The sequence below is a fragment of the Monodon monoceros genome, unplaced genomic scaffold (assembly GCF_005190385.1).
Source record: "Monodon monoceros isolate NGI ecotype Baffin Bay Population unplaced genomic scaffold, NGI_Narwhal_1 Super_Scaffold_18, whole genome shotgun sequence".
Taxonomy (NCBI): domain Eukaryota; kingdom Metazoa; phylum Chordata; class Mammalia; order Artiodactyla; family Monodontidae; genus Monodon; species Monodon monoceros.
In genome coordinates this window covers 11,062,011-11,074,185 of record NW_021703774.1, presented here as the reverse complement: position 1 = coordinate 11,074,185, position 12,175 = coordinate 11,062,011, and the positions used below count along the sequence as shown (strand labels likewise).

At 33.5% G+C, this 12,175-nt stretch overlaps 1 protein-coding gene across 3 annotated transcripts in view; it reads right to left on the bottom strand.

Moving 5' to 3' along the window:
* BRINP3 (BMP/retinoic acid inducible neural specific 3) overlaps positions 1–12,175 on the bottom strand; it is a 415,363-nt gene that overhangs the window by 212,567 nt on the left and 190,621 nt on the right. For 2 of the 3 annotated variants that reach the window (XM_029229677.1, XM_029229678.1), the window contains exon 3: positions 6,551–6,741. The exons of the other annotated variant lie outside the window; for it this stretch is intronic. In XM_029229677.1, coding sequence (XP_029085510.1) covers positions 6,551–6,741 — 191 coding nt within the window. The remainder of the gene's footprint in view (positions 1–6,550; positions 6,742–12,175) is intronic. 3 annotated transcript variants of the gene reach the window in all.

The window sequence follows — 12,175 nt, the reverse complement described above, 5'->3', positions numbered from 1 at the left end:
TGTCTTTATCAGTGACCTGTGTGTTCCTTTAAGGAAGGTGGTGAATCTTTGCACTTTTATAGGTAACTCAGTACGTATGTGTCAAATTAATGGACAGGTGATTTATCTGTCCTACTAAAGTGCTACAAAGAACAAGAAAGTATATAATCATATTTACAAAATTCTAAAATTTAGCATTTATCTTTTGACTTAGTTGCCAAGAACGCTATTATTAAGATCAACTGACATAGCAATTTTAATTTCATCTTCTTTGTTATCTTTATTATTATTTTTATAAATGGGCTCAAATCACTTTAGTAGACAGCTGCCTTATAAACCATCAAAAGTGAATTAACAATATTATTTTAATTTCAAAGTTTTCATTTTATTTACCAGATAAACATGAGAGATAGGGATAGAGATGAGAGAGTGAAAGAGAGAAAGGAGAGACAGAGACAGAGAGATGAACTGATATAATTAATCTTAAGTAGTATGAGTAAATATTCGGTTTAATACCAGTATGGCAGTACCATTATTTTAATAATTCCCTGGGATATAAAGCTTCAGAAAATTGTTCTTTTCTTCCTTTCAGTTCTTTTTCTTCAACAGAATATGTATTCTAATGGAATGCATACATTCCATGTATCTTCAATTATTTATATTTAATTAAGAAATAAATTATATATACATATCTTGGCAGATTAACTTCTTTAAATTACATTACAGATAAACTAAAATAAAAGGATTTGTACCTCCTAAGAAGAGACAAAGTGAAAATGAGAAGGATAGCTGTTAATCTATTTTGAAAGAAGATGGTACATGACATAGAATTAAAAACTAACTGTGAATACTTTATACAGAATGCAATTCACATAGTAAAAAGTGAGAATTGAGTATTTCTGAAATTAAACAAAGATATTTGGAATCCTATACTTACAGGGATGCTAGAATATAGGGGAAAAAAATAACTAATATTCTATCATACCCCAGCTTACCTCTGTTTTTTTCTTTGAGAGATATACACACAAAAAATATGTATCATAAAACTAAATAAACTACCTTGCAGGCATAGTTAGTTATATACTATGTAGTTATATACTATGTAGTCACTGAGGTAATACTTGTTATTTTAAATAATTGCCCTAGTAAGTTAATTTTACTCTGGACCACAATCAGGCATTTTTTTCACTCAAACAATGAAGAAAATATTTTCTATATTTAACAAAATTAAATACCTGGCAAAATAGTTAAGTTGAGCAATATGGTAACTGCAGATACATGTTCAGAAGAAGCACTTTCAGAAAAAAATTTCAAAAACAAACTTGCATGTGAAAAAACAATTGTAACTCTTTCTGCTAAAAATTTAATTATGGCCTTTAAAACTATGCATTCAAAACCAGTGGTAAAAATGGAAATGTTTTTATGTTGCTGAGAATGAAAAATATTCTTTAAAGTTGTAAATGAACAAATCTTAATACATTATCCAGTTGCTCCTAGAATTTTGGTCCAATAAAAAAAAAAAATCTCTATCAGGAAAAGAGTACTTTGGAGGGAAGCTATTTTGCCTCCAAAGTCCTCACTGTGTCCACATTCCTGACTCCACCCACAGAGGTGTAGTGAGCTGACAGACAGGCTGGGTGTAGGGAAGGGACTGGCATGAGAAACCCAGCCTCTTGCTCTTCTTCCTCTTTAGGATGTGCTGTCCGGAGAGCAGAGCACCTGTTTCCATCAGCTTCTCACTGCCTTAAGCTTTAGAGAGCCAAGTCTCACCCAGGAGGTGTTCACATTCTCATGTGACTGTGAGTGGCTGAGGGCTTGGCCTATGGACTAATTAGACAAGTCTGTGTAATTCTGGAGGTGAAGATGAGGTCACACTTAAAGTTACTATAAATATTTTGTTATAACATTTTTATAAATTTTTAAATGAACTTTTGGTTTTCATCTTCCTTAGTCCTTTGTCCTTTACTATGGATCTAAAATCCTGATCTGGTACTTTTAGCAAACACCCTCTGTCTGCTCAGTAAGCCCAACAATTTTAAGGTCTTTTTGTTTTCATTCACTTATTAATTTTTTGTATTTCTGTATTCACTGAAATAAAAGATACACTTTTATTTCAGTGTTTGTCATATATTGTATTATAATGAAATATATTACAAAAACAGTCATGAAATATATTCCATAGCTAGAAATCAATATATCCCAGGAGTGCAATCTATTTCAAGATTGATTCTTTAAATTGAGTAGCTTATTTTAGATTTTAAACAGTGACGGAGTTTAGATATCATTATCCCAAATAGAAGCAAGCTAAATTACTATATTGATAAATAATCGGGAAGCTATAAGATGAAACAAATAGGGAAAATGATATATATTGAAGAAGGTTTTTTATAAATTATTTTTCCCTATAGGAAGATAATTCAATCACTGGCTTTATCTATCATAAAATATCCCATTAAAGGCTTCAAATATGCTATCCCAAGTTTTATGTCTAAGTCAATAATATGATGTACTAAATAACTCTTGGGAAAAAAAGACATTTTTCATTTATTTCCTTTTCACTGCTTTAATGCTGGTAGAGAGTACTTTGCACTCAACTTATTTTGAAAAATGTTTAAATTTAGTTGAAGATCTAGTTACTTAGGAGGCATCTACTTATAAAATAACTGGCTTTTTCAGATGCAAAGTAGTATGTATAGACTGGATAAACAGCAAGGTCCTACTGCATAGCACAGGGAACTATATTCAATATTCTGTGATAAACCGTAATGGAAAAGAGTATAAAAATGTATATATATATGTATAACTGAATCACTTTACTGTAAAGCAGAAATTAACACATTGTAAATCAACTATATTTCAATTAAGAATAAAAAATAAGAAAATAATTTTTTTAAAACTGGCTTTTTGTTAAAAATATTTGCTTTTATACATGACATCCTCAGTGTGTTAATATTAGAGTTGTTCCTCAATCTGGGTCAATTAAGGAGAGAGAAAGAGAATTTGCTCAAGTTAAATACCACCAATCTCAATTTTTTAAGAAATAGAGTAATACAATTTCATGTTCAGTCAGGTAAAACATATGAAATTAAAATACACTTACAGCAACAAAAAGGACTTAGTGTAATTACAACAGCAATAATTTAAAAATTGCCTGAAATCAACCTAGTATATATTTTAATTGCAAACAGTTTATATCCTTAAGCTACTTAACTAATTTCATGCATTTTAGCTAAATTATTAACATCACCCAACAGAGAGATTCCTGAAGGAAAATATAAGTAACATTTAAAGACAAAAAGAGAATTCCAATAGAAAATACCAGGAACACTAAATCCAAAGAATGGTCAGAGATTAGAAGGCAAGTGAGAGTGGCAATTCTATTCTTTCCCCCTCGCCACCATTGAAGAAATTGCTTGAACTAGACTTTTAAATAATTGAAGTAAAGCAATTTTGAGAAAGCGTATTGTCATTATTAATCAACCCAAAGAAGTGATTTACCACAAAGGTTTTTATAACCCCCCTTTATAAAAACAAACAAAAAACATGCAAAACAAAAACTATTTTAAGACAACAGTGGGGCACTCATAATGCGAAAACAATGAAATAAATCAAAATGTCACCGTAATTTTGCTACTAAGGAACAAAAATGTCCGTGAGAATCATCTGTACTTTTGATCTCTTCTGCCTTCCCCCTTGTCCCTTCCTTCCTTTCTTGTTTGAAGAATACATTTCATGTTCTGAAATTCTTCTGGGAACTCTGTATTGTTGATACAATGGTAATGAAACCTAGGATGTGTTTCAAGACCACTGAACTTTTTAAAAGGAGATGTTATAGAAATAATTTAATTTTCACTTTTACTTCAGATTTTATTACATTAATAATCATTGTCAATACTAAGCCAAATAGATACGGCTTTCAAAGAATCAGTTTTCACAATTATGGGAATATTTTGTCATTGTTTTGCTATCCATACTGCTGTAGTAACAACAGCAATAACATTAATTCATGGCATGTTTATGCCAAGGACATTTTCCTACACTTACACTAATCTTCCCATGGCCTTGTCACACAGGTGTTAACTCTCCCCCTTTCAACTAAAAAAAACCCCTAAAAATCAGTGAAGTTACTTAACAGTTTTTAAAGTCTCACAATTGGTTAAAAAAAAAAAAAGGAGCCAGGATTCAACACCAGGCTTGTCTGATCTCTTTATCTCATTATTTTAGTATTATTCATTTATGGAGGAAAGCAATGGAGAGAGAGTGCATATTCACAGCTAAGCTTTCCTGTCCTCCTGAACCCCCTACATCTTCTGCCTTTAATTCCTTAGGGTTACATGGCAGACTTGTTTCTTTGGCTTATCCAGGGATCTCTCTTTCTCCACCCTCTCCATGCCTGGCTCTCCTGCTCTCACTTTCATCCTGATTCTCTCCAATTCTGAATCTATTTGTTTAACTGACCTTTTTTGGATCCATGGATTTTCTTTCTCATTCAGTCTTCTTCCTGAATTAGATCTCAATTATCCTCTGTCCATTTCAGAGTTTTGATGTTTATCTAGTGGACTGGGCAGCCTCAGCCTCCTAGTAAGGTGTAGTTTCACTTATTTTCATTTAACAAGTATGTAATGAGAACCTAATTGTGTGCCAAGCACTACTATAATGTCGATTGAAAAAAATTCACAACCTAAAAGTTGAGAATTAAATTTTATTTGGTGGACAAAGTGGAAGACTTCAGCCCGGAACACAGCATCTCAGAGAGCTCTGAGGGATGGCTCCAAAGAAGTAAGGGATGACCCAGGATATATAGGAGTTTTGCAATAAAAGCAGGTAGTGGAACATCAAAAGATTGCTGTTAATTAAAGAAAACCGGACATCTCAAGTTAATGAATTTAGTGCTTTTCTATTTATGGGAAGATGCAAGAGTCTGGGCTCACTGAAATCATTCCCCTGATATGCACCTTAACTATCTAGGGCCACTATCCTGCTTTTCTCCATCCTAAGTCCCCTCAGGGTGCACAGTCGGAGGCAGCTGCAGTGGCTGTTGGCCTGATGGCCGCAACATGCTTTGTTTACTGATATGGCAGGAGACATTTTCCATCCACAATAACTACGTGAGTAAATTGGTAACAAATATAGGCAAGATTCCTGTTTTTAAGAAAATAAAAAATTTTCACATAATAATAAATACTATGAAGAATGCAGAGTGAGATCATGAAGTAGTAGAGAATATTGGTTGTCTATGGGCACTGTTGCTGGTAGGATGATTAGAAAAGGTCTCTCTGAGAAAGTAACATTTGAGCAGAAAAATATGAAGTTTCCTTGTGGCTGAAACATAGAGCATGATCAGGAGAGAGAACAGATGAGGTTTGAGATGAAAGCCAATGGCAGAGCATTCATGTGGTGCCTTAAGAAACCACAGAAAGACATCTGGATTTCATTTCAACTGGCTAACTGTAGGTTTTAATTAAAAAAGAAAATGATTTGACCCAACTCAAGTTTAAAAGATCTGTGTGAAGGATGGACCTTAGGAATGTTCTAAGAGAAACATGGTGGTGACTTGGTGTAGGGACACTGCAGTGGAAGTCAGGAAAGAGTTGGATACGGGATATATTCTAGAGGAATAAACTGACGTGACTTGGTGACAGACTGGAATGGCAGGTAAACGGAAAAAAAGACACATCCTCTAAGACTGGGAAAATGAAGAGCATTTTCACACTACCTCACCATTGGTGTGAACTAGCCTGCCCGGCTTCAGTAAACTTAACTGAGAAACTGACAAGGGAGCAGGGAATCACTGTTTTCATGGTGATTCCTATCCAATTTTGTCCACTGCTCCTTTTATAGGAAAGAGTAAGATCTATTTAAAACGGAATGTTTGGACATTATTTAAAGTCCTACACAAAATTAAATATACAGAATTCTGGGGTATTTATAAGTTTTAGAAAAATGTCATTTTCTTCCTATTACACACTATCTCACCCCAAATCATTTAAGTGTATTCAAAATACTGAATTATACATCACCATGATAAAACACACATTTAATGGTATTACATCACATTGAGGAGGGTGACATTATCTCTACTTTCATATCGTGCATCTTCATTGATATTTATTTATTACTCCCTTCACATCATATATCAACTACAATCAGAAATGTTAAAATAGCTCTAAAAAATGTAATTTTAGAATTTCAACATTTACTTTGGGACCTTTCCTGCTCTCTGTAACCTAAACTCCCAGCTGTGACTTGATTGCTTATTATTCAATTTTTAAACAAAATTTGGCTCATCACCTTGCATTATAGAGTGTAATAACTATGCCTATACTTAACAGAGGCTATTAGTTTGTAAATTGCTTTCAGGCAGAAACTAAGTGAAAATCCTCTACCTCATCATTGTGATCATCATACAAGATATTTAGTAATAACTCAATAAATGTTCTGATTAAAAGTTAATGAATGAAATTTAGGATTATTCAAACTGCAGTGATTTGGATGAATCGACACTTTTCCTTGACTTATACAGTTTTATGCACAAGCACACACAGGCACAAATATTTTCAAAGAGTCGTACCTCCCAGAGTAGCAGATACCAAGAAATGTGTCCCATATTTCTTGATAAGGTTTTCTGTGATTTGCTGAAGGGTAGGTCGACGTCCCAAAAGTCTTATGTTGCGGAAGAATTCAGGGGCAAGAGGCAGAGGGGAGCCAAGGAAATTTCTTCTCTCAACTGCAAGGTTATTTACTTTCCAGCGGCCAAACTCCCTGAAAAGCAAATTTATTTTTATTCGTAAATACATAATCTATCTGAATGATTTCATTTGAAAAGTTCACTTGATGGTTTCGTTGGGGTCACTACATTACAATGATTCTTGTTTTTAATAATACTTCATGTGCTATGAGTAAGTAGGAGAAGCAATATTTAGAATTTATGTAGCTGGAGTGAATATCCTGAAACCAAGTCATGGAGAGGAAAAATAAACCACTTAAAGCAACAGACTCCACTGATTTTTTTTCCAAAGGAAAAATGTACTCATAAAAATGATTTCAGGGCTTCCCTGGTGGCGCAGTGGTTGAGAGTCCGCCTGCCGATGCAGGGGACATGGGTTCGTGCCCTGGTCCGGGAAGATCCCACATGCCGCGGAGCGGCTAGGCCCGTGAGCCATGGCCGCTGAGCCTGCGCGTCCGGAGCCTGTGCTCCGCAATGGGAGAGGCCACAACACTGAGAGGCCCGCATACCACAAACAAACAAACAAAAGATTTCATTATGTATAGAATATTAATGTAGAATTATTTTTTAAAAGGGAAACTAAAGTAATATTTTACCATTTTCCAATGGAAATTGAAAAAAGAATAAATTTATTTTCATCATTAATGATTATTTTCTATTCACTTTAGAGTGGGAACTTGTCAAACCTCAAGAATACTAAGGCACTGTAGAAGAATTTTTAAAAATATGATCCAAAGAAAAACTGTTTTTTTATAATAATTATTGTTTACAACATAATTTGAAGCCCCAATTCAACTTAATTAGTAATTACTCAAGATGCAAAATAACTTTTAAGGTGGATATGGTCAAATTAGAGGAGTAGCAAATATGATTATAAAAAATTTATGTATAAAAAATGTATACACTTATATTAAGTTAAAGTCAACCTAATAATAATTTAGAAAATAACTATGGTGAACTGGATTGCCTGATATCAACCATACAGATTTTTTTTCTGAGGAGTGGTCTGATAAAATCTCAAATACCTTCCACAGGGAAGACTTCCCTCTACTAGATTTAAACACTCCTACGTGTGTAATTTAACTGTTACTACTTAGCAAATAAAATGTTGATTAAATATTGTATAAATACTTGCCATACTTATTTATATTTTTGCCTCCAAAAAATTCCTGGAATGCACCACAAAAAGGTGCATGATAGATACATCTGTGAACCAGACTCTGCATGGAGTTCACATTCTAGAGAAAGTTTTAAAAATAAATAAAATAAAGATGTTAAGTTAAATTTTAAAAACATCCAGATTGTGACAAGGGCTGAGAGCTACCACAAACAGACTGCTGTGATGGGCCGTAGGGCTGTGGACAGGATGGCCCTATTTTATTTTAAGTGACCTGAGAGGGCAACTCTGGAGAGGTGGTATTTGATACTTAGTCTCTAAAGGTAAAATAAAAGAGGCTAGATGTGGGGAAGCACCAAATAGATTTACACAGAATAAGGAAAAACAGTAAATACTTCCAGGACCAAGAACCATGCCCCTGATAGAGTCGCTTGCCATGAATAACTTGTTCCTGTGACACACATCTGGCAGCCACACAATCCATCCAGTCTTTAGGAAGTTAATTATAATATAAGATTCACTAAAGAATCTAGGTAAGGTCTTGGCCTGAAAATAAGTCAACTTAGTGTTTCCTTCATTGAGAAACTCTTGCTATTACCTCTGCAAATCAGCTGATCCAAACAGTTTTGAATAGTATTATTCTACCAATGGTTCTCAAATGTCAGCACCTATCAGAATCACCTGGAAACTCCACCCCAGAGTTTCTGATACATGAGGCCTCGGATGGGGTCAAGAGTTTGCATTTTCAACAAGCAATGCCAGTACTGCTATTCTGGGGAACATACTTTGAAGAAAACTACTGATTAGGTAATTTGGTGTGTTGTTTTTAAAATTTACTCAAAGTGCTCTCTTTTCAGTAAATCTTGGGCTTTTAGAGATACTAAACTGGATTTATTACTTCATATTTCCTCAGAAGAGAGTAAGAATGTCATTGTTATTGTTCCAAACTTAATTGGTATCAGTAATTTTTTGTCTTTTCATCTTGTAAGAAATTTACTTGAATGTATTTGTGCATGTGTGTGTTCGATATATATGTAGAATATACGTATGTAAATACATATTCAAAACTGTGAAGGAGAGCATTTAAAATAAAATAGTTAAGTTTTAGTATTTTGTGAATATAAGGTATATAGTAATACAATGCTTCTAAGAAGTTGTTTATTAAACCATGATCTAAATAATAGCTGCTCATTAATTTCCAAACTTTTCCCTCATTTACTTTTTTATTTGCTGAAAAAACTTTATAATTTTATCAAGGGATAGTAACATAGCTTGAACCTAAAGTTGTGGTATATCTTTTTCAATGGTTTAAATTACCAAATTTATAAACTCATATGTATATTTTCATAACTTAAAATGTGAATTGCTAAGTGAAGTAATTGGACTTAAGTAACCAAGAAGATTATCAATGGTGGTATTTTACAACCCATACAAACTCTCTCTAAACTGCTGAGTATTTCTTGCTAGATGGCTGTGGGTAACTACATATTGGGAGAGTGCCATTCTAGCCTCCCTTATTTTTTTAACAATTTGTAAATATATAATACCAACCTGCAATCAGTACCAACCCATGATCTATTCTGACTTGAAATATTTGCAACTTTAGTTTGTTCCTCTTAAATTTGACAAAGAATGGATGTAATATGAAAGAGCTAGAACAAATTTACATCATTTTCTGAAATCAGCTTATAACATTAATATAACAAGAAAATTTATTAATGGTTTGCTACTTATTGTCATAACTACCAGATATCTTGGTAGTAATATAGATGAATAGAAGAAAACCTCTGACCTCAAGGGTTCCAAAATTATACTAAGTGAAGTATAATATGAATGAATAAATTGCAATTCAATGGCTTTACAATATTTTTATGTGCAAAAATACAAGTAGGCCAGTAGCTTATTGAGCACAACCCCTCTGCCCAATTCCTTGATATAAATGTTGCTAATCTAACTCACTTCGAATATGTTTTCTCTTCCCTTATATTCACACACTTCAGAAGGCTATAAAGAGCCTAAGACTATGGACAACCTTCCAGGGAGCTTTCTTCATCTATCAGGTGCTTTTTATTACCACAGTATGTTAACCTCAATTAAGTTTATGGTCTCAATTCACCTTTTGACATTTCATTGGGACAAAACACTTTGCCACCCCATCTGGTTAATTTATCCTCTCTGTCATGCAACACCAAAAGTAAAGGACAAACTCTTCGGAAGTATCACCAAACTAAGATTATAACTAAATCAACCAATCAACTAACTAACTGAATGAATGATGAATGGATTTTAAAAAACAGTATTGTTAGTAACCATAGCAAATTGTTTTCTTAATTTTCAGAGCTTCATCTAAAATTCTTCTCCTAGTTTTTTTTTAATATTTTCATATAAAGAATGAAGTAAAATATTTTACTTTCTATTGTGTATATTCCAAAAGTATAATTTGAGTAGAAAAAAAATGTTGGTTTGAGAACTGAGATCTCTCATTTCCACTCACATTTGGTTTATATTGTAATGATATATGATCACAGTTATAATCTCCATATATTTTGGTGAAAGCCTAGTTAGTACAGAAATCATCCTGAGAAGTGATGATAAGAGCACTTTAAGTAAAGGAAATCATCTCTGGACAGTTAAGTACCACACTATGAGCTGTGGACATAGATATGAATACAAATACTGTGTCTCTTACCTGGGCACAGGTATGATTGCATTTACCTGTGTGGCCACGCAGCTTCCTTTGACCAATAAAGTGTGAGCATGTAGGTTAGCCTGGACCCTCAGCCTGGGACTTTGATCAGCAAATATGATTCGAGTTCCCATCCTTCAACCACTACCCCTGCAGCTTCTCAGGATGAACAAGAGCATGAACTAAAAAGAGATCTTGTCATGTAAATCTACCAAGATTACAGAGTTAGTGGTTGGTTTCCTTGCTTTCTAGCAAAGTCATCTAGTATACCATGGCTGATATAGAGTATTTTGACTGTGGGGTAACTTGAGAAGGCAAAAAGGAACTAATGGTTGTACATAAATTAGAAACATATGGGCACAGTTTTTTTTTTTCCTTCCTTAAGAATAGATCCACTTCAGTTGGAACTAGACCACGCACTCATTAAATTTTGGAAAAACAAAGCAATGGAGTGCTGAATTGAAAACATACTGTCTGGTATGATTATCATAATAAGAGCACTTTACCCAAAGGCATCTATGAAGTCTATCCAGATGCATTATGTTTATATTAAATAAGAACATTGTTGTATCTAACTAAATGCTGCCTTCTACCTGAAGCCTTCACAGAATGTAAATATCTTCTCATCATAACCTTTGGAAGTCTTTAAATGAAATCAGCACAATCATCATTGTTTAATTTAACTCAGCCCCTTTAGAATCACCACTATTTTGTGGAACACACAAATGGACTGTAAACAGTTCAGCTGGAACATTACTTTGAAAATGTTTTTTTTGGCTCTAAGGAGCCTCCATTAGTTGATTAGAGTTATATGTTTGCTGCTAAAAATTCTGACTTGCAAGCATCATTTCTTATGCGTGTCCACGTAATGCTTACTTTTCTACAACAATATATAATTTTCTCCCCACGCATCTCATAAAAAAGGTTGGAAAACCAGAATGACATCAACAAATTCCATTTAAATAACGGTTACATCATTGCCACATTGCCACTGACCTTCCTTATTTGTATTTAAATTCTGTGTGAATGCATAAATGTACTCAGTATATTTGAAATATATTAACTACCATGATTTCTTTAAAATTACACATGTATCCTTGGTTCCTGAAAAATACAGAATCTGCCACTGTTGATATTATATATTTTGGACTCACTACCAAAGGAAAGGCAACATAAAAATATTGATAAAATCAGACGACGCATTTGCTGAAAAGGCTTATCTTTAACTGCTAACTTAACACTAAATAAAGTTGTTTGTGTAAAGCCCTAAAAGTTTTTATTACATTACTTTTCACAATACTACACTTGTTGGCTTGCAATTTTAATTCTGTCAATATTCATTAACACCTGCAGACACAACAGAATATTAAAACAAAATATATTACCCAAGCACTAATCTGTGAACAAATCCAGCCTAAGAATTATAAATTATAAATTGAATTGCCAATCTTTAATAACTTTCTAATTACATCTGTAAAGTCATACTGTTCTTAAGAAATGCCATTAATAATCAATACTATCCCCCCATAATTCTATTATGTGTAACTGTTATATATAAAATTGGCTCTTTTAACGTTCTTTCTGTAGCACTTCCACGTCTCACAAATGATGCTGTTTTCCATTTGGCCAGAACAAGGGAAATGTTCCTAATGACCTGAATAGCTGT